Consider the following 27,680-nt stretch of genomic DNA (forward strand, 5'->3'; position numbering starts at 1 on the left):
TTTTATGCAACATGCTTTTCTCAATTTAATGCTTTTTTTATGTAAATTGTTTTTCGATTACGATTATTCTGGTTTTGCTCTAGGCCGTTCATATTTTTCCATCATCCTCACTCTCTCTGTTCTCCATCATAGCACTGTATCTTTTCTCTGTATTTTGACCTTTCTGTGTGGTTTTTGACAATGGCCCAACAACCATGTCGCATACACCTCAACATTTGGAGGCAGAGCTTCCTCCTTTGACCAGTTGGGGCGCTCCACTGTCAGAACGACCATAAGCGACAATGGCTTGCGATGCAAAGTCGACCGGTATGCACGTTAACGAAGGCTGCCTTTTGCTTAGAGAGGGTCAATGGTCCTAAAGAGAAACTGTTTACAATTAGTAGCTAATATATTAATGCACTTCTTAATCTCACTACTGTTGTTAAATAATGGAACAAACCCTCTTCCTGAGGCAATTCGATGAACTGACAGAAACATTAGGTGAATTTGTCTTATATAGATTGTGTTAAAGATTCAGTTTCACATCATAAGGCCCACAGTAAAATGTAATAATTGATAGGAAAACAAAGAAAAAAATACACATAATCCAATACACATACATTTAAAAAGATTGACCTTCCTTCTGAGGAAAAAACACCCTTCATTTCGTAAGAACCATGCCGTCAAATATCAATTTGGATAATTTTGTGGGTCACATAATTCATAACGATGTAAAATTCTGATCCCAGGGGTGTGAGAGCAAAATCATAACACATGTTATTACCTTTTTACATTATTTGATGTATATTCATTCGAAAGAACATTTAAGAACATAACAAATTGTTTTAAAATTGCTAATAACATACTTCCAAAGACACAAAGGCCAATGTATTTCGCCCATGAAAAATAACGGAATTCGATTTTTTTAGCCACAACTGAGCTTAAGTAGGCCTACTTCATAATTAAGACATCTAGCTTAGCTCACTAAATCTGCGTAAAATATATAAAAATATATAAAGTGCAATCTAACCAACCACAACTAGTGCAATAGCATTTAAAAAGGAAATGAATAGAAGCCTTTGAGTCCCACAACATAGCTTTCCATCCTTGACGGATGGTCTCTTCTTCAGAAGCAATAGGAAGGTTCACTGATAGCGAGCCATGGGGTGGTTGGTCCACGGAGGTAGCTTGGACAGCTCCTTCTCAGTGGCGGCCTCTATGGGCCAGCCCCAGGCCTTGAAGAAGGCACACAGGTTGTGCTCCACGGCCATGGAAAAGGTCTTGGTGTACAGGTTCATCTTGCCCTTGTTGTCCCCAGGCACGTCGCTCATGTCGTGGTAGGCGGCGAACACTTTCTTAAAGGCTGCCCAGCTGAACGCCTCCTGGAGCTGAGGTAGTGAGAGCAAGGGAAATATAGAGGGAGGGAAGACCGTATGTAGGGGTGAGTGAGTCCTAATTTGGTAACTAATCAAAAGCTTGAGTTTTGTGTAAAATAATAATTAACTATTTTTAAATCTCACCTGTAGGTACGTTTCCAAGGCCACCCACATAGTCCAGCTCGCAAGATTTCTGCCACTCTTGACGTACTCCTCTTGGCGAGACAACCGAGATTCAGGCTTCAAAGCCGGATGTGCCTGCAAGGTATGCAACAGAGCAAATCTGAATGGTTGTGTTTTCGGTACAATAGAATAAGTCCTTTATATCCTCATAGGGTGCGGGTCTATGGCGACACATTAGTGCCATAATTCACCAATGTGATAAAAGATGCATTCGGGCGTATTATATTATTCCACACGCGTAGATATTAACTGCGAGCGCGCAAATGATCTCTGCGCGCGCAAAACAGCCTCTCGCGCGCGCAAATTACATCAGCACGCGCAAAACAGCCTCTCGCGCGCGCAAATTACCTCAGCGCGCGCAAAACAGCCTCTCACGCGCGCAAACTACCTCAGCGCGCGCAAAACCTCTCGCGAAAGATGTTTTTACGCTCTCGCTCGAATTTAATTTTGGCACTATGGGGGAGGGAACCAAGGCAGGGCGGGCTTTCCTATGATTGGCCGTTTCTGAAGCGCGATATTTGATTGACAGCCCTCCTCACATTCAATTCTGAATTGTACAGTAAATGGCTGAAACGATAGTTACGTATTGTAACTCCAGATTCTATGAGTATAGCCGCAGCCTTTTAAGTGTCGGCCTCATTGTCCTTTAAATAGCTGAAGAAAAGCTGTTTATTGGGAGCAGAACGTCCGCCGGCGCCCGACTATATCCGCGAAATGCGGACGTAATTGAGGCCCACGCTGTTGGTGGTCGGGGATTACAAATTTTCAGTGCTACGGCTCACGCCTAGGGATAACCCAATAGCGATAGCCTTAAAAGGCTGCGCCTATACTCATATAATCTAGAGTTACAATAAGTAACTATTGTTTCAGCCATTTACTGTACAATTCAGAATTGAATGTGAGGAGGGCTGTCATTCAAATATCGCGCTTCAGAAACGACCAATCATAGGAAAGCCCGCCCTGCCTTGGTTCCCTCCCCCATAGTGCCAAAATTAAATTCGAGCGAGAGCGTAAAAACATCTTTCGCGAGAGGTTTTGCGCACGCTGAGGTAATTTGCGCGCGCGAGAGGCTGTTTTGCGCGCGCAGAGATCATTCGCGCGCTCGCAGTTAATATCTACGCGTGTGGAATAATATAATACGCCCGAATGCATCTTTTATCACATTAGTGAATTATGGCACTAATGTGTCGCCATACGGGTCTTCCCTTTCTAACCCACAAACCGGTTAAGTTGCTGTCCGAGTCCGAGAGGGTGAACAATCTCGGACACCTGTGTAAATGTTAACCTGTTAAATGCTCCACCATCATCCCAGTCCCCAAAAAAACCTCCATCACAGGACTAAACAATAAGTAACTATTGTTTCAGCCATTTACTGTACAATTCAGAATTGAATGTGAGGAGGGCTGTCATTCAAATATCGCGCTTCAGAAACGACCAATCATAGGAAAGCCCGCCCTGCCTTGGTTCCCTCCCCCATAGTGCCAAAATTAAATTCGAGCGAGAGCGTAAAAACATCTTTCGCGAGAGGTTTTGCGCACGCTGAGGTAATTTGCGCGCGCGAGAGGCTGTTTTGCGCGCGCAGAGATCATTCGCGCGCTCGCAGTTAATATCTACGCGTGTGGAATAATATAATACGCCCGAATGCATCTTTTATCACATTAGTGAATTATGGCACTAATGTGTCGCCATACGGGTCTTCCCTTTCTAACCCACAAACCGGTTAAGTTGCTGTCCGAGTCCGAGAGGGTGAACAATCTCGGACACCTGTGTAAATGTTAACCTGTTAAATGCTCCACCATCATCCCAGTCCCCAAAAAAACCTCCATCACAGGACTAAATGACTACAGGCCTGTCGCCCTGACGTCTGTGGTCATGAAATCCTTTGAGAGACTGGTGTTGAGCCACCTGAAGGACATTATAGGTCCCCTGCTGGACCCCCTGCAGTTTGCCTACAGGGCAAACAGGTCGGCGGATGATGCTGTCAACATGGGACTGCAATACATACTGCACCACCTCGACTACCCAGGGACGTATGCCAGGATCCTGTTTGTGGACTTCAGCTCGGCGTTCAACACCATCGTCCCTGAAATCCTTCATCAGAAGCTCACCCAGTTCGAAGTGCCTGTCACCACCTGTCAGTGGATCATCAGCTTCCTGATTGACAGGCAGCAGCATCTCAGACTGGGGAGCATCTCTTCCAAAACCCGGTCCATCAGCACTGGCGCCCCATAGGGGTGTGTCCTCTCCCCGCTGCTCTTCTCCATCTACACCAATGACTGCACCTCAAAGAACCCGTCCGTAAAACTCCTGAAGTTTGCAGATGACACCACCGTCATTGGTTTGATCCAGGATGGTGATGAGTCTGCTTACAGACAGGAGGTGGAACAGCTGGTCCAATGGTGCAGTCAGCACCACATGGTGTTAAACCACAACAAGACTGTGGAGATGACAGTGGACTTTCGGAGAAGTCCCCCCCCACTCCCATCCCTCACCATCCAGAACGACACAGTGCCCACTGTCGATTCCTTTAGGTTCCTAGGTTCAACCATTTCACAGGACCTAAAATGGTGTCCCCACATTTACTCTGTCCAGAAAAAGGCCCAGCAGAGGTTATACTTCCTGCGACAACTAAGGAAGTTTAATCTGCCTAAAGAGCTGCTGACCACCTTCTACTCAGCCATCATCCAGTCTGTCATCTGCACCTCGATCACTGTCTGGTTTGGGTCAGCCACCAAACGGGACAGGGCCAGACTGCAACGGACAATACGGGCTGCGGAGAAGATCATTGCAGCTGACCTTCCCACCATTGAGGACCTGTACCAGTCCAGGGTCAGGAAAAGGGCAACAAGAATCGCCCTAGATCCCTCACATCCTTGTCAGAATATGTTCAACCTCCTTCCCTCGGGCAGGCGATACAGGGCACTGTTTGCCAAAACCAGCCGACACAAAGTCAGCTTCTTTCCCCAAGCAGTCTCTCTGTTGAACGCTCAGAATTAGCCCCCACCCTCTATTTTATTATATTATTATAATTATTATTATTTATTGTATTGTTATTCTGTATACTTAACCGTTTATATTTATTATTTTTAATATTTTTGTACTGTTTTCTGTTTTGTGTTTTTTTCTTTTTTTATATTTTAACAATAGGTTAAATGTTGAGTGTTGTACAAAGAGAGCTAAGGGACCGAAGTCAAATTCCTCGTTTGTTCGCAAACCTGGCCAATAAAGCTGAATCTGACCTGAAATGCCTGATGTGCTTGGACGAAAACATAAGTGCTACCAGAGCACCATGGGTCTGAATAAGATGCAATGCATGGAAAATATACCAATTTGGGCTGGGTGTTTAAACGGACGGACGGATCGATGTAACTCAAAAAAAAGAAATAGATACCACCTTAGAGAGCCCTGTCTTGGAAGGGTTATTTATTTTTATCAAATAAACCTAATTAAGTTTAGTTAATTAATTCGACCAAAATTGGGGGTGTACAGTTGGTTGCAATCAGGGCCGGCGCCCCCCCCCCCCACCCCGCTTGGAAAACCTGTCCAGGGCGCAAGTTGATTTCGAGTCGCCTAGGGCGCCGAAACGGCCAGCGCCGGCTCTGGTTGCAATCTGCAACCGCCCTGCTAGATTAATCTAAATCCTTCACACTGCACCGTTAAGCCAAATCATTTGAGTAGAATTTCTCCATACTTAAAAATAATTGTTAGTTGAATACAGCAAAATACTTTAAACTGCCTGTCTCCGAATTTAACACAAAACCAGGTCAGTTTTTTACCTCTGCCCTTTTAATCCCCAGCACCTCTTCATTCACGTACACCGACCACAGGTTGCACGTGCACTCTGTGGTGTTCGGCTTGAACTCCCAGCAGCCCCTCTGCTGGTTGTGCCCCAGCTCGTGGATGAAGCCCCAGAGGTTTTTGCGTCCAGAGGCCTCTGGGTTAACCAGTTCTGGGGCCACAGAGGAGCACATCATGATGGGATAGCCTGCATGCATCCAACCTGGGTGAAGAGAGGAACCTATTACTCATCCATCACTAAGGCAGAGGAAGATAGAGAAAAGAAAAGAATGGCGACTCACCGTGGGAAATCTGCACATCGGCGACAAAACGTTCCTTGCGCGGGTATTTGTGGGAAACAGCTGCCAGGTCTGCGATCCCCCTCATGATCCTATTCCAGAGAGCCGCCACTTCATCAGGGCGCTCCAGGTGTCGGATGGCATCGGACGGCACGGTGAAGATGATGTTCTCAAACTCCAGCTCTGCCCAGGGTGCGGGGGACTGGCGCATCAGGGCCCAGTCGGCCGGCGTCGTCACACCTGGTGCAGAAGGTCGGCTTAGAGACCTTATAGATGCATGGGTTTCCATAGTAACACGATGGAATCTACGTTCACCACAGGCCCACAGACATTAAGCGACCCCACGCTAACGGACAGCAGATCACAGATCAGCCCCCATCCTCCCCCCTCCACACCTGAGAGACATCTCCCTGAGCAGCAGCCTGGGAGAGCTGAGGCTGCTGGTCTCCTCATGTTCCCACTCAGCAGTAAAAGCATGAGGAAGTATCACTCTAAGCCCTTTACTTGGTTTACGTGAGTGCGCTTGTTATCCCTCAGGGTAGTCAGCCAGTAACCTAACATCTGTCCCTGCGTGGTGCGATGAACTTGTAGTATGTTCCTAAGCCTCCCCAGGGTGAGTGCAATCTTACCTATCACTGGGGATAGGTGCGAGGTACTCACCCAAGGTCCACAGCCAAGGCACGCGAACAATCCGCACCGGCTCCATGTCCCGGTGGGCTCTACCCTCAGTCCCGCTGGCCAGCCCACGCCTTAAGTCCCATCGTTTAATCACCGTGTATATATATGTCTCAGAAGGGTTCTCTCATAAAAGTGTCGCCAAGCAGCGTGTGTCCATCGGACTAAAGTTCAGACTCCGAATGTCACCTGCTGAACTCCCGCAGGGCCATCTGTTCCTTCTTATGGCTTAATGAGCCCTCAACATCGCCCCCTCTGTGTGACGTCAGTACTGACCATAACCCTAAGCACACTCTACCCTACCGTCACTGTGTGTAACACACTGAATAATAAACTAGCACAGCCCAAAATATTGGTTGAATCTGCATAAGAATAATCAAATCTATATGCAGCAAAGGTTGTGCACTCAGTCGTTGGGAAACCTTTTCAATTGCGAGCAGTGATTAATGAGCTCAATTACACACAGTAGTACTTTGGATATATGAATGTCATGGAGGTACTAAAACGATTATATCTGCTTTTAATTACAACCTCTTCTTCACTGAGATTATGCTCAAGCATACATTCCTCTGTGTCTGGATAGAGTGCCTTCTTTACATAAATGGACTGCAGTTCTGCTCTCCTGCCTGGAGTACGTTACACATAGTGGCAACATGGCTGCAGAAAGGTTTCAGCATATGAGTTTGGATTAATTTGGTGTCTATTTGACCAAACAGTAATGGTAAAGACTTTTAATGTGGAATAGTCAGCCCAATAGTAAACATCGTCTTTTCAAAATGTCATCAAGTTCCAGAGCAATAATGCGTTTGTACTCACAGTGTTTCACAAAAACAAACGCTCGCATGAGACACATTTGATAAAAACGTACTCACCAGATTTGTAATAGGGGGAAGGAACAGCCACCTGCACCATGACCTCTGAACCTCCCACCTGCGTCTTGGGCGGGGTCACCATGTACAGGAGCCCCCCCCACAGGTTCCACACCTGCATCATCTCCGAGGTGACGGGGAAGCGCTCGTGGACGCATGGGGCCCGCTTGAGGGTCTCATGGCGGAGGTGATCGGTCTGACATCCTATCTGGACCTGCAAACAGGGAGCGAGTCAGGGCAATTCGTATGCCATTGCCTGATTTGCATAAAACAGCTCTGGGAGCTGCTAAACAACCCGTTGGAATAATATTGATGTCAATTGATAGGTAAGAAAAATTATATTCAAATAAATGCACATTTTGAAGAATTATGTTTGCATATCTGTAAGGACTTGTTAAGACCATACAATAAGCAGCATTGCCCTACAGTTTTTAGGAATGCACATTAAAAGTCTTTACTATTACTGTTTGGTCAAATAGACACCAAATGAATCCACACTCATATGCTGAAACCTTTCTGTACACTGCAGCCATGTTGCCACTATGTGTAAAGTACTCCAGTGGGGTATTCCACAAAGCCGGTTTTATCACATAACCGGGTAAGTTAACCCAGGGTTTGCGATAACCCTAGTTTATCCGTTCCAAAATGAACACGGTATGTTAGTTACTATAGAAACATATGCTCTGAATCTAACCTGGCCGGAGCAGGTTTTGCGCAGGTTAAGTTTGAAACATAACCCGGTTTTGGGTATTTAAACCTGCGTTCACCACAGATTTCATGTGTTCACAATGGCATTCCCTTTTGATGAGAGAACTGCTGATATCGGAGCGCAAATTATACGTGCAATCCACCGGGAGCGATTAATAAAACCATGGCTCGACATCTTGGCATATCAGATGACTTTTTGCTGGAGAGATATAGATTCTCGCGCAAATCTTTAACATATTTAAATAGCCCGCCCGACGCCATCAACACTGTGCCCTCCCCCATCGCTGATGCTGGCTTGGCGAGGAACGGCCACCCCCCTCCTCTGCATTCCCCCATCGACGATGACATCCAGCCTCATCTCTCCCATAGCCACAACAACAACTCCAGCTCCAATGACTCCCTTTGCGATTTTCCAGCCGAATTTAAGAAACTGGAATATGCTGGCATCAAACTTGCATCTGTGTCAATGATAGCATCGCCACGTCATGGCCGCAGGCTGCTAACACCCAGAAGGATGGCGCCCCACCCCCACCACCATACTGATAGTAGTCCTGAGTATTACTGAGACAAAAAAGGGTTCAGCCGTAGACACAGTAAAGGAAGTTTCTCATAATCTGCTGAACCCAAGGTTGCCTACGTCAAAGCAGGGCAACTTTCGCATTCATGCTGTAACCACTAAGAGAGTAAACAAAGGGAAACTTAGACATACTGCTAACCTCACAAATCTTATATCTATTGCCTCCAAACCAAAAACAACCTTAAAGCCTATCAACAGCACCATCAGGATGGCTCTACTTAATGTGAGGTCTCTTAATAACAACTCATTTTTAGTTAATGATTTTATTAACACTTCTAAACTGGATTTTATGTTTTTAACTGAAACATGGCTGGAACAAAATAATAGTGCAACCGTTCTGATAGAGACAGCTCCTCCCGACTATAACTTTTTTGGTGCATGTAGATCTGGAAAAGAGGTGGAGGGGTTGCTGCTATATTTAAAAATGTATTTCAGGGGAAACAGATGTTATTTGGTGATTTTCCATCGTTCGAATACCTTAGTGCTGTATTGAAATGCTCCCCCAGAGTTCTCCTATTAATTATTTACAGGCCACCCACATATTCTGCAAATTTTTTCGATGACTTCACAGAATTATTGTCTAGCATCTCCACAGAATTTGATTGTCTAGTTATAACTGGTGACTTAAATTTTCATACTGATGATTTGAATGACAAGTGTGCAAAAAAACTTTTTACCATTTTGGACACATTTGAACTGTCTCAACATGTGAAAGAGGCTACTCATTGTAAGGGGCACACTCTAGACCTGGTTATCACAAAGGGCCTCAATGTTTCTGATCTCTCTGTGACTGATCCTTCCTTGTCTGACCACTTTTGTGTTTTCTTTAACATATCTTTTATTCCCGACATACAGACAAAAAAACACTGTCAAAAAACGGTATATCAATGAAGATTCTAATGTACTTTTTAAAAAGGCCATCTCCTTGCTACCACCTCTAAACCCATGTTCTGCTGATGATCTTGTAGAAAACTTTAATTTGAAAATTTTGAAAGTCATAGATGTCATTGCACCTTATAAGGTTAAAACGATTTCTGGAAAGCAAAAGGCACCCTGGAGAAAAGCTGCTTCGGTTACAGCACAGAAAAAAGAATGCAGGAAGGTCGAACGCATCTGGCGTAAAACAAAACTTCATATTCACCATGATATCTATAAAGAGAGCCTCCGTGCCTACAATTTAGACTTAAAAAATGCTAGAGAAACATTTTTCTCCAATATCATTAAAACCAACACTAATAATGCAAAAACCCTATTTGCAACTGTTGACAGACTGACCAACCCCCCAACAGAAATTCCACCTGATCTCCATTCCACGCAGAAATGCAATGAGTTTGCAGCTTTTTATATTGATAAAATTGAAGGTATCAGACGCGCCATCAATATCTCCACGTCAAACAAAAATGTTGGACTACCACCCTGTTCAGGCAAAAATTACGTGGCAAGGATGGCATGCTTTGATGTTATAGACTCTCAAAATCTTGTGGAAACTGTGACACAACTAAAGCCATCCACCTGTTGCCTTGATACTATACCTACCAACCTCTTTAAGAATGTTTTCGACTGCCTAGCAGTAGACATATTGCAGATAGTTAACATCTCTCTCCAGTCAGGCAAGTTCCCAAAAGCTTTGAAAACTGCAGTTATTAAACCCCATTTAAAAAGCGGAGCCTAGATGCCTCTATTATTAACAACTACAGACCAATATCAAATCTACCCTTCATAAGTAAATCATTGAGAAAGTTGTCCTCCAGCAACTAAATCACTTCCTGGCATCAACTGGTTGCTATGACACCTTCCAATCAGGATTTCGACCCCTGCACAGCACTGAGACCGCCCTTATTAAAGTTGTAAACGACATCCGTCTTAACACAGACTATAACTTTTTTGATGCATGTAGATCTGGAAAAGAGGTGGAGGGGTTGCTGCTATATTTAAAAATGTATTTCAGGGGAAACAGATGTTATTTGGTTAGACTCTGGCAAAACCTCAATACTAATGCTACTTGACCTCAGTGCTGCATTCGACACTGTAGACCATACATTACTTCTGGAAAGGTTAGAAAACTGGGTGGGGCTTTCAGGCACTGTCTTAAATTGGTTCAGGTCCTACCTACAAAATAGGAACTACTTTGTTTCCATTGGCGACTTTGTATCAGAATCAACCAACGTGACATGTGGAGTCCCACAAGGTTCGATCTTAGGACCCTCTTTATTCAACATCTACATGCTCCCACTAGGGCAAATCATGCAAAATAACAATATTGACCATCATTGCTATGCTGATGACACGCAAATCTATGTATCGCTATCACCAAATGACTATCGGCCCATAGATCTGCTGTGCCAGTGCATTGAGCAAGTGAAGGAATGGATGTGCCGAAATTTCCTTCAACAAAATGAGGACAAAACAGAGATAATTGTATTTGGTTCTAAAACGGAAAGGCTTAAAGTAACCCAACACCTTCACTCTCTGTCCCTGAAAACCTCAATCAAAGCCAGAAATCTAGGGGTTATCATGGATTCAGATTTACATTTTGACAGTCACATCAAATCAGTTACAAAATCGGCATATTATCACCTTAAAAATGTAGCAAGACTTAGAGGGCTCATGTCCACCGAAGACTTACAAAAACTTGTACATGCCTTTATCACTAGTAAGCTTGATTACTGCAATGGTCTCCTCACAGGTCTCCCAAAACAAACTCTGAGGAAGCTTCAGCTTGTTCAGAATGCTTCTGCTAGAGTTCTAACAAAGACCAAAAAATTTGATCATATTACACCAATTCTGAAATCGTTACATTGGCTTCCTGTAGGTCAGAGAATTGATTTTAAAATCATGTTGCTAACCTATAAATCCCTACATGGTTTAGGCCCAAAATATTTAACTGATATGCTTCCACTACATCAGCCTTCTAGACCACTAAGATCCTCTGAGACCAATCTGTTAATTATCCCCAGAGTAAACACAAAACATGGGAAAGCAGGATTTAGTTACTATGCAACAAATAGCTGGAATAAACTCCCAGAGGATTTAAGACTTTCCCCAACTCTGAGCACCTTTAAAACAAGACTGAAGACTTTTATGTTTGCTATAGCTTTCTGCAAAAATCTTAAATACATTGCACTTTCTAAAAAGCTTTTTTAACTTTGCCTTTATTTTCTATTTTAATACTAAAATGCCTTTTTCTATTTTACCCATTTCTTTGCATATGTTTTTCTTTTACTTATCTATTATTTTATTTTATTGTATGACAATGTTTATATGTGAAGCACTTCGAGTCTGCCTTGTGTATGAAAAGTGCTATATAAATAAAGTTGCCTTGTCTTGCCTTCTCCAGCCTTACATAGCCAAAACTACCAATCGAGGTCTGGCCTCAGTTCACTCCAAACTTTTTCACGTAGACCTCCGTTTTTTGCAAATGGTAGTTTTATCTATAATGTTGGAGATGCTGAGCACATCTCAGTCCTTTCAGATGACCCATCCAAGATTTTTATCGGCCTCCTATCATACAAAGAGCAATATTGTCTGAGTACTATGCCGAGAGGCACTTACAACATACAAGTATAAAATAGTCCTAACGGACTTACATCCACTGGAGAATGTTCGATCGTATCCGGCGGCTTCATTACAAGCACTAATCCATCTTGATCTGTGAAGTTTATGAATTGTCACTTTTAGGTTTTCTACCCAGTTACCAAAAAAATAAACATTTGGAACATATATGTTCCAAATGTTTATTTGTGCGTGCCATACGTGACATTCGTACCATTTTTATTTGTGCGTGCCACAGCACATGTATGCGCTGTGGCACGCACACGGTTTGCATGTGTTACTTCGAAGGCAAACAAAATCTAAAATACAAGAAAACACAAAAACCTAGATTCAACCAGTGGGGTACCCTCATTGCACCTGACTCTCTGAGGAGGTACCTCCAGGTACCCCCTCCATGCCAGGGTGCCCTGAATTTATGTTCAGCCAATGACATTAACGGTTGCCCGCTTGCCCGGGGCAAGTAAAAAAGAAAATTTGGGCAAGTTGAGATTTTTTCTGGTTGCCCGAACGGGCAAGTGGATTTTGGGTGGATGTTAATATAAAGGCTATTTATTCAAATGTTTTTAGAAACTGCAGAACAACCCTTTGTTCCGCAAAATCACACAAAATAGAAGTATTTGCAATTGATCAGCGCACTGTCTTCTCTTCTCTCAGAAAGCGATTTAACAGACACGCATCGCTTCAGTGCGAATATAGCCCCGCCTTCTGTCACTCACTCGCAGTGCGGTCTGTGATTCGAAGGTGTTAGCTAAAGGTTAGCCAACACAGCTAGCATCTCAAGTGCAGCGCCTCCGCGAACGGTTTAGGTATAAGGAAAATGGAGTAGTGATGAAGTACTTTGGATTGAGGCAAATTATCAAGGAAAGTTGCTCTGTAACATGTGCAATGACAACAATAAATTCTAAAGTCATATGCAAGAACACGGTTTTGGGTTTCACAACTGTGCACATGCACAGCAATAGCGATCTTTTTCACGAAATTGGACCCTCACAAACTATTACATGAAAGCTGAGCCTCCACTTATTCCAACAGTCCAAACCATATCATTCTGTGACTAAAACTCGCAAATAACAACTTAAGAAGAAACGTCCCCTTTTCTTTTAACAACCAAAAATGAAGTATTACCTTTGTGATTTTGTCCACAAAGTTGATTCTGATCGAATAAAACCACCATGAACAAATCAATGAATAAGGTTTCTTAGGAAATAGGTAAATTGCAATATGTTTTCAATCAGAAAACATATTCTTCAGCGCAATCTAGTGGCCATATATTTATTTGCGAGTGTTTGGCTTTGTGCATTCGATTATATTTGCCCTGAACTTTAAATAGAGAAGTCAAGTGTCAAAATTGTAAGATATCTACCTTTTTTTGTGTCTCATAGTAAGACAGCGAAACGTGTTCCATGGCTTTATTCACTTTAACCAAGTATTATCCCCATTGAATATTTCACTTACACAACAATCTTTCTTTCGGCACAAAGATGACATTATCGCCCTTGCAGTTGTGGAGATATACTCTATTTACTTTGGGTATGTTCTTTCCTGAAAAAAACCTTTCCCCTGATATCGAAAATGGTATAGAATATCGATATTTTTCCAGGTATATTGTCGAAGTTAGAAAATCCAGTATCGTGACGGACAACACTACTAGAAACGCGATTGTGATTATTCAGTTAGAGCTACAAGAAACTTGAAAGTTAAAAAAGACATATCTTTGCTACTACCTCTGACATTTAGTTATGTACATTTGCATAAAATCATGCAGGTCTACATATAACTTAGCGATAGCTTTAATAGGTTGCAACGGTGGACTGAAATCACTTCATGGCTCGATAAATAAGTAAACAAAGAGAAGTTTGTTATTTTTTAAACACAACATGTGTGGAAGCTAACGTTCAGTTTCAGTCTGAGCTAGGATGATTTTTCTGAGCCCCCCCAAAACCAGGCTGGGTGCCTGGCAAGAAGAGGCCCGTTCACGATTCTGATTATAATTGGGCAATCCGCTGCCAGGCTTTGGTTCTCCGGGTTGCAGAGGCTTTAGCGTTCCCTTTTCTTGTGATAATGTCCTTCTCCTCGTTATAGCTGTCCAGGAGAACCTGGAGTTCCATTTCATTGAAATAAGCGGCTCGTTTCGCCATTTCGATCAGGGTTTCCATGATCCATACATCATGTCTTCTTAGGTTTGGCGTGGACGCGCACAACCCTGTGTTAACCAACCCAGAGTTCATTGAACTAATGCATAACCGCTGCTGTGGAACCGAAAACTCTGGGTTAGTCGGCACAGGTTCAATCAACCTAGAGTTCAGCTTAACTCAGTGTTTGTTAAACCTCTGTTCGTGGAATACCCCACAGGTCGTCTATGGAGCGTAAACACAGTAGTGTCCTTTGTTTTGAGTAGGGATGGGAATCGAGAACCGGTTCTTGTTCGGAACCGGTGCAGAGTCAACCGATTCCTTGGAATCATTAGCAAGCCTGCTTGATTCCGCTTATCGGTTCCGGTCGCGGCAAATGCGTCATGACGTCACACACACGCTGCTTTGCTTTGGTTCAGAACGCAGCAAACATGGCGCTGTCACACTAGGGCTGAATCCGAATACTTAGTACATACTATTTCTGTTCAGTGTCTACTACTTGACCGTACTACACTTGACAGTGTAGTATGGTCTACAGCTATGCGTAGAACGCCTCAGAACGCTTCCGAACACCGCCGAAACTGCGAACGGGCGAAAAATTTCGCGTTTGGTGTGAACACACAGTTACTGTGCGTTCACAGCAAACGTGAAATTTTTCGCCCGTTCGCGTTGTCGCCGAAGTTTTGTCGCGCCACACATCATAATCTGTCGCTCTGCAAGTTTTGTCGAATTGGTCGCGCCAATTATCAAGGAAAGTTGCTCTGTAACATGTGCAATGACAACAATAAATTCTAAAGTCATATGCAAGAACACGGTTTTGGGTTTCACAACTGTGCACATGCACAGCAATAGCGATCTTTTTCACGAAATTGGACCCTCACAAACTATTACATGAAAGCTGAGCCTCCACTTATTCCAACAGTCCAAACCATATCATTCTGTGACTAAAACTCGCAAATAACAACTTAAGAAGAAACGTCCCCTTTTCTTTTAACAACCAAAAATGAAGTATTACCTTTGTGATTTTGTCCACAAAGTTGATTCTGATCGAATAAAACCACCATGAACAAATCAATGAATAAGGTTTCTTAGGAAATAGGTAAATTGCAATATGTTTTCAATCAGAAAACATATTCTTCAGCGCAATCTAGTGGCCATATATTTATTTGCGAGTGTTTGGCTTTGTGCATTCGATTATATTTGCCCTGAACTTTAAATAGAGAAGTCAAGTGTCAAAATTGTAAGATATCTACCTTTTTTTGTGTCTCATAGTAAGACAGCGAAACGTGTTCCATGGCTTTATTCACTTTAACCAAGTATTATCCCCATTGAATATTTCACTTACACAACAATCTTTCTTTCGGCACAAAGATGACATTATCGCCCTTGCAGTTGTGGAGATATACTCTATTTACTTTGGGTATGTTCTTTCCTGAAAAAAACCTTTCCCCTGATATCGAAAATGGTATAGAATATCGATATTTTTCCAGGTATATTGTCGAAGTTAGAAAATACAGTATCGTGACGGACAACACTACTAGAAACGCGATTGTGATTATTCAGTTACAGCTACAAGAAACTTGAAAGTTAAAAAAGACATATCTTTGCTACTACCTCTGACATTTAGTTATGTACATTTGCATAAAATCATGCAGGTCTACATATAACTTAGCGATAGCTTTAATAGGTTGCAACGGTGGACTGAAATCACTTCATGGCTCGATAAATAAGTAAACAAAGAGAAGTTTGTTATTTTTTAAACACAACATGTGTGGAAGCTAACGTTCAGTTTCAGTCTGAGCTAGGATGATTTTTCTGAGCCCCCCAAAAACCAGGCTGGGTGCCTGGCAAGAAGAGGCCCGTTCACGATTCTGATTATAATTGGGCAATCCGCTGCCAGGCTTTGGTTCTCCGGGTTGCAGAGGCTTTAGCGTTCCCTTTTCGTGTGATAATGTCCTTCTCCTCGTTATAGCTGTCCAGGAGAACCTGGAGTTCCATTTCATTGAAATAAGCGGCTCGTTTCGCCATTTCGATCAGGGTTTCCATGATCCATACATCATGTCTTCTTAGGTTTGGCGTGGACGCGCACAACCCTCTGTTAACCAACCCCGAGTTCATTGAACTAATGCATAACCGCTGCTGTGGAACCGAAAACTCTGGGTTAGTCGGCACAGGTTCAATCAACCTAGAGTTCAGCTTAACTCAGTGTTTGTTAAACCTCTGTTCGTGGAATACCCCACAGGTCGTCTATGGAGCGTAAACACAGTAGTGTCCTTTGTTTTGAGTAGGGATGGGAATCGAGAACCGGTTCTTGTTCGGAACCGGTGCAGAGTCAACCGATTCCTTGGAATCATTAGCAAGCCTGCTTGATTCCGCTTATCGGTTCCGGTCGCGGCAAATGCGTCATGACGTCACACACACGCTGCTTTGCTTTGGTTCAGAACGCAGCAAACATGGCGCTGTCACACTAGGGCTGAATCCGAATACTTAGTACATACTATTTCTGTTCAGTGTCTACTACTTGACCGTACTACACTTGACAGTGTAGTATGGTCTACAGCTATGCGTAGAACGCCTCAGAACGCTTCCGAAAACCGCCGAAACTGCGAACGGGCGAAAAATTTCGCGTTTGGTGTGAACACACAGTTACTGTGCGTTCACAGCAAACGTGAAATTTTTCGCCCGTTCGCGTTGTCGCCGAAGTTTTGTCGCGCCACACATCATAATCTGTCGCTCTGCAAGTTTTGTCGAATTGGTCGCGCCACAACAAGATAACCACCATTGCATGTCTTTACCTTTTGTGGAAGAGGGAGAGACGTCGGAGTACCCAACGCAGTATATTCATAATATTGTAATGATCACGGAAGAGGCAGTGAATGAAGTATTGAATAGACAGAGATTTATTAGATAGGCCTACCTAATAAACCGTTGGAACACACAAGACCGGAAACATAGCAACTCCGGTCAACAAACCCCGAGAAGCCCAATCCCTACGAGAGCTCCCCGCGCTACAGCCATCCGGAGGCGACGCAGAGCTTTTGGCCGTGATATTATGTATACATATATTCAATTATATACTATTATATTATATATAGAGCTCCGGGAGTCGGAAACGCCAACATTCACCTTCTCCTCCATTCTGCAGTTCACCCCGGACTGCACTGCACTGAGTTTGACGGTTGAACGCTGATTGGCTGTTACGTTACACATGTGACTCAGTGGCCACGCTGTTGAACGCTGATTGGCTGTCATCACGTGTCATCACGCGAAATTCGCGTCAAAGTTCAAATATTTGAACTCTAGCGAATTTTTCGCGCAACAAATTCTCGTGAACGCGCTCGCCTGTGCACGGCAAAAGTGTGGAGCAACAAATCAAAACTTGTCGCCGGTTTTCTCTCGCAAAAAATTCGCCCGATACGCGTCTCTACGTTCACTTTGTATGGGATCTTGTCGCCCCGTCGCGTTTGGTGTGAACGCACGGTTACGTAATCTGATTACGTACCCAGTACAATTTTCGCCATATTATGCTCCCCATATTCTTACAGTGTACATAGGGCGAGTTGTGGTTTAAAATAATGTGATTATTAGGCCTGCAGCGGATTCGAATTGTATCCGAATCCGTTCGGTTCGTTTACCACAGTTCGGAGCATTCTGGAGATCCGCGGATTTCGGTTTCATGAAGGCATTGCCTTATGTAGCGTATTTTGCCTACTGTAGCCTACGTCCGATACCAAAGGGTGTTTAGGACCCAGCGGAATGCATTCTCTCCAGTGCTGCCCGGGCCAATGAGACTTTTCCCGCCCCTCCCTTCAGCCTGTCAGCGTTCAAAACAAACTGGGCTTTAAACGATTCCTAAATTTAAAGAAAGTAATTGATACAATTATATTCTAAATATACGGGAGATAAATACAAACGGGTGATAAGCGGGATAACGGCCTTCGAGGTCGACCGGTTCGATGGAAATAATGGACAGGTTGAGGCAACTCTGGCTTCATGCTGCGCTCGTCGCCAGAGTTCTAAGCCTCGTCGGCCGTTATCCCTTACATGTTACACTCAGTGCACCATGTTTTCAAATGCATTTAGGGGAACATTTATTGCACAAAAAAGCCTTGCAAGTTGTCTGATTGCAGTCAATTAACACATTGCAAATAGCCTGTGGGTCTCATTAATTTTTGTGTTACTCCCCCAAACCCTCCGTCAAAAAAAAGTCAGCCTTTTTACTATCACGGACATGATCCTAATCCGAACCGTATCCGAAACCGAGGCCCAAAACGGTTATCTGAACCGAACCGTGGACACACTGATCCATTTCACCACTAGTGATTATGCAGTGGGAGCATTATTTGGCCGAGGCGATTGGTCTATCCACATACTTTACCCCTGCTATCTTAAATAAAGACGTTATAAACAAGCATCAAAATATGCTCCCCATATTCTTACAGTTAACATAGGGTGAGTAGTGGTGTAAATAACATGATTCTGCTGTGGGAGCATTATTTGATAGACTCGATTGTTCTACTGATCACACGCGCCTTACGTCACGCTTGTGACGTAAGGTAGCATTTTCTGATGGGTAGCATGATTTGATAGACTTCGCTATCGAGTCGCACTACGGTAGCAAAATCTGACAAGGGAGCAGAAATTGCCAGAACACCGGTACAAATTTAGTGTGACGAAGCGCATTGTGCGTTCACACCAAACGTCACAGGGCGACAAGATCTCATACAAAGTGAACGTAGAGACGCGTATCGGGCAAATTTTTCGTGAGCGAAAACCGGCGATTTTGTTTTGTCGGGCCACACTTTCGCCGTGCACAGGCGAGCGCGTTCACGAGTTTTGCGCCGCGACAAATTCGCTCGAGTTGAAATATTTCGACTTTGACGCGAATTTCGCGAATTGTGTGATAACAGCCAATCAGCGTTCAACAGCGTGACAACTGAGTGACATGTGTAACGTAACAGCAAATCAGCGTTCAACCGTTAAACTCAGTGGAGTGCAGTCCGGGGTGAACTGCAGCATGGAGGAGAAAGTGATTGTTGCAGTTTGCGACTCCCGGAGCTCCGTATATAATAGTATATAATTGTATATATAATATCACGGCCAACAGCTCTGTGCGCCTCCTGATGGCCGTAGCGTGGGGAGCTCTCATAGGGATTGGGTTTCTCGGGGTTTGTTTACCGGCGTTGCTATGGTTTCCGGTCTTGTGTTTTCCAACTAGGGATGGAACGGTTTATGAAAACACTCCGAACCGTTCGGTTCGACTGTCTCGGTTCAATTCGCGTGTGTTCCGTTCGGTTCATGCACTGCTCCTTTTTCTCATAGGCGAAGCGTGTACACTCCAGAGCAGAAGGTGGCGGTACTGCGCCTAAAGTCAACCGCCAGTAGTAAACAAGAATAAGTAGCAAAGCAACCTATGCGGGAGCAGATGAAAATTAGTTGTGGAGAGTTGTGTGGGGATGGCGAGTGGGAAAGGACAGGAGCTGGAAGACGCGCCAGCAGCACATTATAGGTCTGCTGTATGGGAGCATTTTGCTTTCAGAGTGACCTACGATGACGGCGGCAAGAAAATTGTCGACAAAAGTGCCACAGTTTGCAAACATTGTGCAACGCGTGTTGTGTATTTTAATAGCAACACAAGCAACATGTCGGCTCACCTGCGGAGACATCATCCCAGTGAGAAAATTGGCAGTGCAAGGGGGAAAGGGGCAGAGGCGAAAGGACAACTTCTACTCCCCGCAGCTTTTAAACAGGCATACGGTGACGAGTCAGACAGGGCGAAATGCATAACTAAAGGAGTGGCATATTTCATCGCCAAAGATATGCAGCCTTATTCCGTGGTGGAGGGTGCGGGATTCCGTCACATGATTAAAGCACTGGAGCCACGATATAAAATCCCCTCCCGCAAACACTTCAGCAACAAGGTAATACCCGCACTTTATGAAGAGACCCGACAAGAAATTGTTAAAGAGTTGTCTGACACAGCATCAGTAGCGCTAACTAGTGATGGATGGACCTCCAGGGCTACTGAAAGTTTCCTGACTGTGACTGTCCATTACATTACCTCAGAATGGGAGATGAAAAGCTCCGTTTTACAGACGCGCCCCCTTTATGAGAGCCATACTAGCGAGCATCTCTCTGAAGCACTGACGGAAGCAGTGACAGAATGGAAGTTGCAGAGGGGCAGCAGCACAATCCCTGTTACTACAGACAATGCAAAAAATATGGTGAATGCAGTCAATGCAACAGCTGGACTGGGGCCACAAATTGGCTGCTTTGCACATACTGTTAATCTTGCAGCCAAGAATGCAGTCTCAATAAATCAGGTATCCCGGCTCCTGGGGAAGATGAGGAAAGTGGTGGCATTTTTCCATCGGAGCACAACAGCCACCCACGCCTTAAAAACTAAACAGGAGATGCTGCAATTGCCAGTTCACAAACTAATTCATGATGTCCCAACTCGTTGGAACACAACATATGACATGCTGGAGCGTTATTTGGAGCAGCAAGCTTCCATCTATTCTGCTCTGATGGACAAAGATGTTAGGAAAAATGTCAAAGATATTGCTGTTTTGACTGACAGTGAGGTAAAACTGGCAGAGGACCTAACCAAGATTCACTCATGAGCACAGAAACATCCCCTTCAGTGTCCATGATCATCCCTCTGCAGAAGATGATACTGAAATCCATGACACCCAGTGAAGAGGACAGCGCCACCATCAAAGATGCTAAGGCAGCCATCACTAAAAACCTGAAAGACATATACGGGGACCCTGATCTTCAGGACTATCTGCACAGAAGCACAGCCCTGGATCCAAGATTTAAGTCCCTGCCCTACTTGGAAGAAGACTCTATTCAGAAAATCTACACCAGAGAGATCATGGAAATTGAAGAGCAGGTATTGTTTTTTATTCTGTAATTAGTACTAAATTTTATGTGTTTTTTTCATAATTACAATTTCTCTCTTTTTTTAAAAACTAAACAGAATACTTGAGCCTTTGCATTTATTGTATTTTCTCAGTGTACAGTAGAGCATATAGTTTTAGTGTCTTTGCTGCTATGAGAGTGTTTGTTTTTATCAATATTTTTAAAACTACCATACTATTTGTCATTTTATCATGCAGGTTCAACCCAGAGAAGCCCAGGTGGCCAGTTCATCCTCAGCTGGAGAGCCAGAGGCATCAAAAGAATCTCCTCCTCAGAAAAAATCTGTCATGGCAGAGCTTTTTGGAGAGCTCTTTACATCAGAGAAGGGAACCACCAAGACTTTGTCCCAGATCACTGAGGAGGAGGTCATGGCATACAGGCTCACAGGATGCATTCCTGTGGATGAAAATACACTTGCATGGTGGAGAAGCAACGAGCACAAGTACCCTCATATTGCTAAATTGGCTCGACGTTACCTTGCAGTCCCAGGTACATCTGTACCAAGTGAGAGAGTTTTCTCTACAGCAGGAGACATTGTCACTGCAAGTAGATCTCGTCTTTTGGCAGAGAATGTGGACAAACTGATCTTCTTGCAGAAGAACATGAGAATACAATGAGTAGAGCCTTGTTGTTTAAGCAGTGCAGTATGTGTTAGTTTGGTTTATGCTATATTTTATATTGATGATTATTTACTGGATTATTTATTTTGTTATTTGAGATAACACAGTGGCACTTTAAGTTTGTAAGAAATCCAGCCTTATTTTTCTTTGATTGTTTTTCAAACACTGCACTTTCAGTTCAAGAGAAAGTTTTGAGTTTTGAGTTCTGTTTACCAAATAAATGAAGCACATGTTGGAACTAGCAATGTCTCCTCTCTTGCAGTGCCAGAATCTCAACCTAAGACTGTCACAATGATGTATCAAATGTCAGACTGCTTCATTCTTTCAGTTTTAACTTGACTATCCAAGACATAATAGATTTTCCTAATAATCAACATATACCGAACCGAACCGAAAACCGTGACCACGAAACCGTGAACCGAACCGAACCGTGGATTTTGTGAACCGTTCCACCCCTAGTTCCAACGGTTTATTAGGTAGGCCCTAGGGCTGTAACGATACGCGTATCGAAACCGAAATCGCGACACTCAAAGCCACAAACCTGTCTCGCGGTGTGAGAAGGCAGAAGCGCGATATGCCTTTTCTAACTCTCCGGTCAAATTGTCCGATTGAAATTTGCTAATAATTTGTCTAAATAATAGTCTGCTGACAGCGCCCCCTCCTATCGATGCCGTAAGTATGCGACGAGATGCCCTATCTGTGATGCCCTATCTGTGATGATGGATTGCATTTCTCCACAGCCGTCGAAGTCCTCATATGAATGACATTTATTCAGAGTGGGCCAAGCGCGAAAAAAATTGCCTGTGTGATCCTGTCTCTATTGTTTTGTGTGATTTGACTGGCAGTTTGTCTGCTTATAGGTCGGAATGAAGCGGCCACCGATTATTACTTTATTCTACCGGACTCGTTCGCTTCTTCACTAGACACACGCGCTACCGCTCGCTCTCCTCGCTTGTCCACTCACTCGCTGACGTCACTCACACACGCATACGCACACTGCCATTCTCGCGCACACACATATGCTACTCGTAACACTATGCCTCGTTATTGCGACGTTCATGTTAGACTTTCATGTTTTTCCCCATCTATTGAAAGTTAGGCTATTAAACATGTTGCATGTTGTTACGGCCTGATTATGTCATTATTTAAGCTACATAGCCTAATAAGAAGCGCTAATAAAGATATTTGACTAAACCAACCAAACAGTTGAGGGTTTTTGCCTACCAGCAAAAAGCATCCTCCAACTGCAATCTTTGGTTATTTCTTTATTAATTTAGCTATACTTTAATAGTATTCTTTCTGTTCAAATCTGTTCAGTGTTCCAAATTATTTGTTATTAAATGTTACATTAAGTTAATATATATATAGAATCGATAAGAGAATCGATAAGGAATCGGATCGATAAGCAGAATCGGAAACGGAATCGTGAAATTCGTATCAATTCCCATCTCTAGTTTTGAGTGGAGCTAGATTAGCCACACATGCTGTACATACATGCCATCCTTTGTTGACAATCTGTGCAGGGAAAGCCATGTATGTCTTCATACCAGGAGAGAGGTAGAGTCCAGTACTGATCCACTCTGAACCTAACACGCACAAAAACACAAACACACACACACAGTTGCAAAGTATACAGGGAATGAGTGCCTGGTAAACACACGTATATGATCAACTTCATGTGTAGTATCGTGAGTCCACTGACCTGCGGTGTCGACATTGATGGGGATCCTGTAGTTATAGAACACACACATGGCTGGATTGTCCTTGATGAGGTAGGGCAGGAGAGCGTCTGGATCTGGGCACACCTTGTAGACCTCTGCCCCTATACTGAGGAGGAGGTGGTCCTTGGGGCTGCTCACTGGGCAGCTACCACACACCTGAGGACAGAGCAGAGGCAGCGCCAACAGGGACAACATGACCGATGATCTTACCTGAATAACCTTTATGTTCACATTTAGATTCCTACGTCTAGCCTAAAAAAAGTCAAAACTACACTCAACATCTGCAAGGAGAAAGAGAACAACTAAAACATATTCATGTTGATCTATACTGCCAAGTCAACCTCCTAGACAATGACTTTAAGACTGCATTTAGCTTAATTTTTTAGAAATTCACTTGAGAATTGAGAATCAGACAGATATTTAAATATTAAAACTAAGTAAATGTATGAGCAATGCCTTTATAATATGGTAAATAGGTCAGTTTGGTTTTACAACATACAATAGAACCCGTCAGATTTGGGGGAAAAAAATAGGAATCCCTTAAACAAAAGCTGTTAGAGCATAAGCAGTAGAAGAGACACACGTTTTACATCAGGCGTACAGGGTAGCAGACACACAAGATGGGACAAGGAAGTTTTTTTGTGGAAGTGCAAAATCCATCCTGGGATGCTCACCTTTGGCATGCCGGACCTCATCACAATCTCAGTGAGGGTGGACAGCACCTGGGTGTAGGAGGGGCAGTGGTGGGCCTTCATGTTCAGGTAGCTGGCACAGTCGCCTCCTAGCTTTTTCAGACCGACCAGCTCGTGGGCTGTAAGCTCCTCCCCCTGGGTCACGTGACTGGCAAAGCGCCGCAGCATGCGGCGGAAGTGGTAGTTGTCCTTGCAGGCCTTGGCGGGATCGGGAGCCTTGTAGCATCCAGATTTGACTGTGGATCCCAGCACACTCAAGCCCATCTTGTTCAGGATGTGGTTCCCTGGTGAACAGTACATAATACAAAGCACTGCATATCAGAATTAACTGAAAGATCTGAGTGTATTGCCATATCGGTTTGTTAAAATACAATTATATCAACAGATTTAGGTGAAACACATATATTAGAAGGTTTCAGGAAGATATGTCAATCGGTTGATTTCTGAGAATGTTAATTTATATTTTGGGGAAATTATTCAAATTTGACAAAGTACACTGCTCTTGAAGAAACTCATTTTGGAACAGCCTTGGACGACCTTGTCTGCGATGGCAGTACAAACTATATAGGTATATATCAGACCAAAATGGGAGCAGACTCCATCATTGGCTACCTTCATAATCTTTCATTGGGCTTTGCCCCGGGTGTTTCTGGGCCCAGTACCAGGCATGGCCACCAATCAGAAGGCCTCCTCCTTCAGCCACAAACTGCTGAATCTCCTCTGCCTGCTTGTTGCTGTAAGTCGTGCACACATACACACTCAGGTCCTTGCTGAAGCCTGACTTCTGACAGGTCACCCCCATCTGGCTGAACAGGGTCATGGCGTGGTCAAGTTTTGGCAGGATTCCAAAGACCCCGTTACGGCCCTCATCCAACCAACGGAGAGCGTTCTTCCAAAATGGAGCGAGGTTCTGCAAAAAAAGTCAGACATGGACGCTTTTATTAGGCTGATAGTAAACAGGCTGTTCTCCTAAGAAACAAGACTGTTGCCATGATACAATGCTTTCCTCCGTGCCAGTATACCATGCACCGTCTCAAAGCAACAACGTACTTTTGATTACTAATTTACTAATCGTGTTTCTGGGAATTAGAAAAGTAATTTTCTTTTTAAAACGGTGTAGTTACTCAAATTTAGCTTGTATGCTTGCATGCTTTTCAACCTTCCCTTTGTCAGATACTGAACTGGCCTATTGTGTTGCCTTACTTGGGTCAGATTATCTATTCCCCTTATCCAAACAGTTGTGCAAGTGCCAAACCGTAGCGGAGATGTTGTTCACCCCACCTGCCGACCCATGAAGCCCTCGTGTGTGGTCACGATGACCCGGCCCCGGCCATAGTAGGCTCCAGCCAGGAAAGCCCGTCCGTCCGGGGTGGTGCCGATGGGGAAGGCCAGAGGGCCGTGGACGAGGACCTCGGAGGCTATCGCGCCACCGCTGATGTCCAACTCGGACACGCCCTGCAGAAGGGACTCCAAATCATCCTTAAAGTCCTTGCCAATTCTGGATTATGGAAATATATGAAAGAGAACAAGGAACATCACAATGGGTTTAACCTAAACAGACAAAATTAAAATCATATTTTGTTGAGTTGTTTTACTGGATTAGTTGGCTTGACGTTGTCCCTAGTCTGTATCGTCACATATGCTGAGTGGTCTTGTATCACACTTATAGCCAAGTCAAATAAAGTAAAGATACAAGCAAAGCAAGTCTAATAATGCTGATGCTCAAAAACAAACAAATAACGTACACCACAGCCAGCCAGGAGGTTGGAATCTGAGGATAAACGGGCAGAAGATCAACCTCTCCACAGTGCTCAGAGAAGTAGATCCCCGCCACGCTGGGCACCTGGTTCCCTGGGAAGGCCTTCAGAACGTCTTGCTTGGGGTGTTGTCCAGCCCAGGACCAGGCCTGCCCTGCGATCAACAGCCCCCCTCCAGCTTTCAGAAACTCCACCAGGGACTTCACATCAGGAGCCATGCTGTAGGCATCCACCACATACACCCCCAACCCCAGGTCTTGGAGGAAGCCCCCCACCAGCTGGGCCTGGAACACGGACCGGCAGAGGTTATCCGCCACTGGCTTACAGCTCTGGTGAATACCAACCAGGGGGTTTTCAGATCCATCGCCCCTGAGCCAGGTGAGGGCGTTCTCCACCAGGGCGGGGAAGGCAGTCAGGTAGCTCTCATGACCCAGGACTACCATGCGTCCACGCCCAAAGAGGGAGGCGGCCATCAGCACCTGGCCTTCGGCGTTCATGGCCAGAGGGAAGGCGTGGTCTCCTATCAGGACCAGGTCGCTTGGGATGGCCGGCCCTCGAAGGTCTAGCTCTTTCAGGCCTGAGGTTAAGGAGATGTAGGCCTTCTCATGGTGAGACAGGGTGCCCATAATTAGGCTGGGGTGGGGTGGAGCAATACTCTGAGGGTTATGGGAGTGTGAAGTGTGTAGGCGGGACAACTGGAGCAAAGGTTTCTCCCAATTTAAAGGGCTCTGACCCTGGTTGTTGGATCAAAGCTGAAAGCTTGGTGAAGCAGATGTAGTATCCTTGTTTTTATTTGGTGAAGCATAAGGTAGTCGTAGTTCCTGGAATGGAGAGCACATAATAAAACTCATAAAATGTAACTCAGTTTGTCTTTTATGTTTCTATAAATATGTGCTTTAAGAACATAAAACTCAACCATAACTATTACTATAGATGTTGACATTGGCCTCCATTAACGTACTGTCACAATTCATTATGTCAACTTTGTAAAATGTGGTTTTGCATGCGTATGGAAGGCACAGACATAGTAGAGGCATAATGCATTTACAACACATTAACATCGCACATCTTAATAATAACCAACCAAGACAAATGTGTTTACCTCCAGGATGGGGTCCTGCCTCCCTTTGCTTCAGAGCAGCACCGGTACGGGAACAACTAAGTGAACGCAAGTGCTTGATCCACACCACGAGACAGAACAGGTAAAGACAGGTGACGTTGACGCTTCCGTGATGTCAATCATGGTACTGGTGCAACCACTCCCTGTGGAATATGTGGTGGATGATAATCTTCCCCGGACAACAGGGGTTGCGGAAAAAACCTTTTTCACAGATGAATTGTACCACGGAAATTGTTAGTTCATGTTTACCCAAAGGGTGTTTTGAGAAAGACCGCATTCAACAACCGTTTAATATTTATTAAATTGTCAATTTTACTTTTGTCGAGTTTCGGCCACTAACTTCTCACCTTTCAAAGTAAACAGGGTGTTTCCAAAGCTTCCGGCAACAATACTCATGCGTCAGCTGAAAAACCAGTCCGTCCTGCCTTGAATCCACAAAACCCTTATCGATTAATATTATTGTAATTATTATTATATATTAATGGCAGCCCAACGAGTCCATAACTAGCATAACATAAGTGAGGTAGATTCATGTAAATTTCGAAAATGGTAAACGCACTGAGCTTGCTGTTTGTCTAACGTTAAACCCTAAAACGAAATAAATAACCCAAACAAACAAGTTTAACATAGATATATTTGGAAAGCTGTTCTTTGCAAGAACTTAAACCAAATTATCATACAAAGCGGATTGGTAATGGTATTGACAACCAAATAGCGGA

The 27,680-nt window shown here is 44.0% G+C and overlaps 2 protein-coding genes across 2 annotated transcripts in view; one reads left to right on the forward strand and one right to left on the reverse strand.

Annotated features, from left to right (window-relative positions):
- LOC115560912 (TRPM8 channel-associated factor homolog) lies at positions 1-27,090 on the reverse strand. Its single transcript, XM_030380566.1, has 12 exons — positions 26,944-27,090; positions 25,830-26,662; positions 25,366-25,582; positions 24,697-24,994; positions 24,067-24,368; positions 23,374-23,548; positions 23,166-23,257; positions 7,162-7,372; positions 5,618-5,854; positions 5,315-5,538; positions 1,500-1,613; positions 1-1,367 (listed from the first exon to the last, which is right to left on the reverse strand). Exons 2-12 carry the CDS (start codon positions 26,465-26,467, stop codon positions 1,125-1,127), a joined length of 2,751 nt encoding a protein of 916 aa, XP_030236426.1. The 5' UTR covers positions 26,468-26,662; positions 26,944-27,090; the 3' UTR covers positions 1-1,124.
- Positions 26,919-27,680, forward strand: part of pnkp (polynucleotide kinase 3'-phosphatase) — a 9,753-nt gene continuing 8,991 nt past the window's right edge. The window contains exon 1 of the mRNA XM_030380577.1: positions 26,919-27,043. Coding sequence (XP_030236437.1) covers positions 26,934-27,043 — 110 coding nt within the window. The 5' untranslated portion in view covers positions 26,919-26,933. The remainder of the gene's footprint in view (positions 27,044-27,680) is intronic.

The sequence above is a fragment of the Gadus morhua genome, chromosome 16, assembly GCF_902167405.1.
Source record: "Gadus morhua chromosome 16, gadMor3.0, whole genome shotgun sequence".
Taxonomy (NCBI): Eukaryota; Metazoa; Chordata; class Actinopteri; order Gadiformes; family Gadidae; genus Gadus; species Gadus morhua.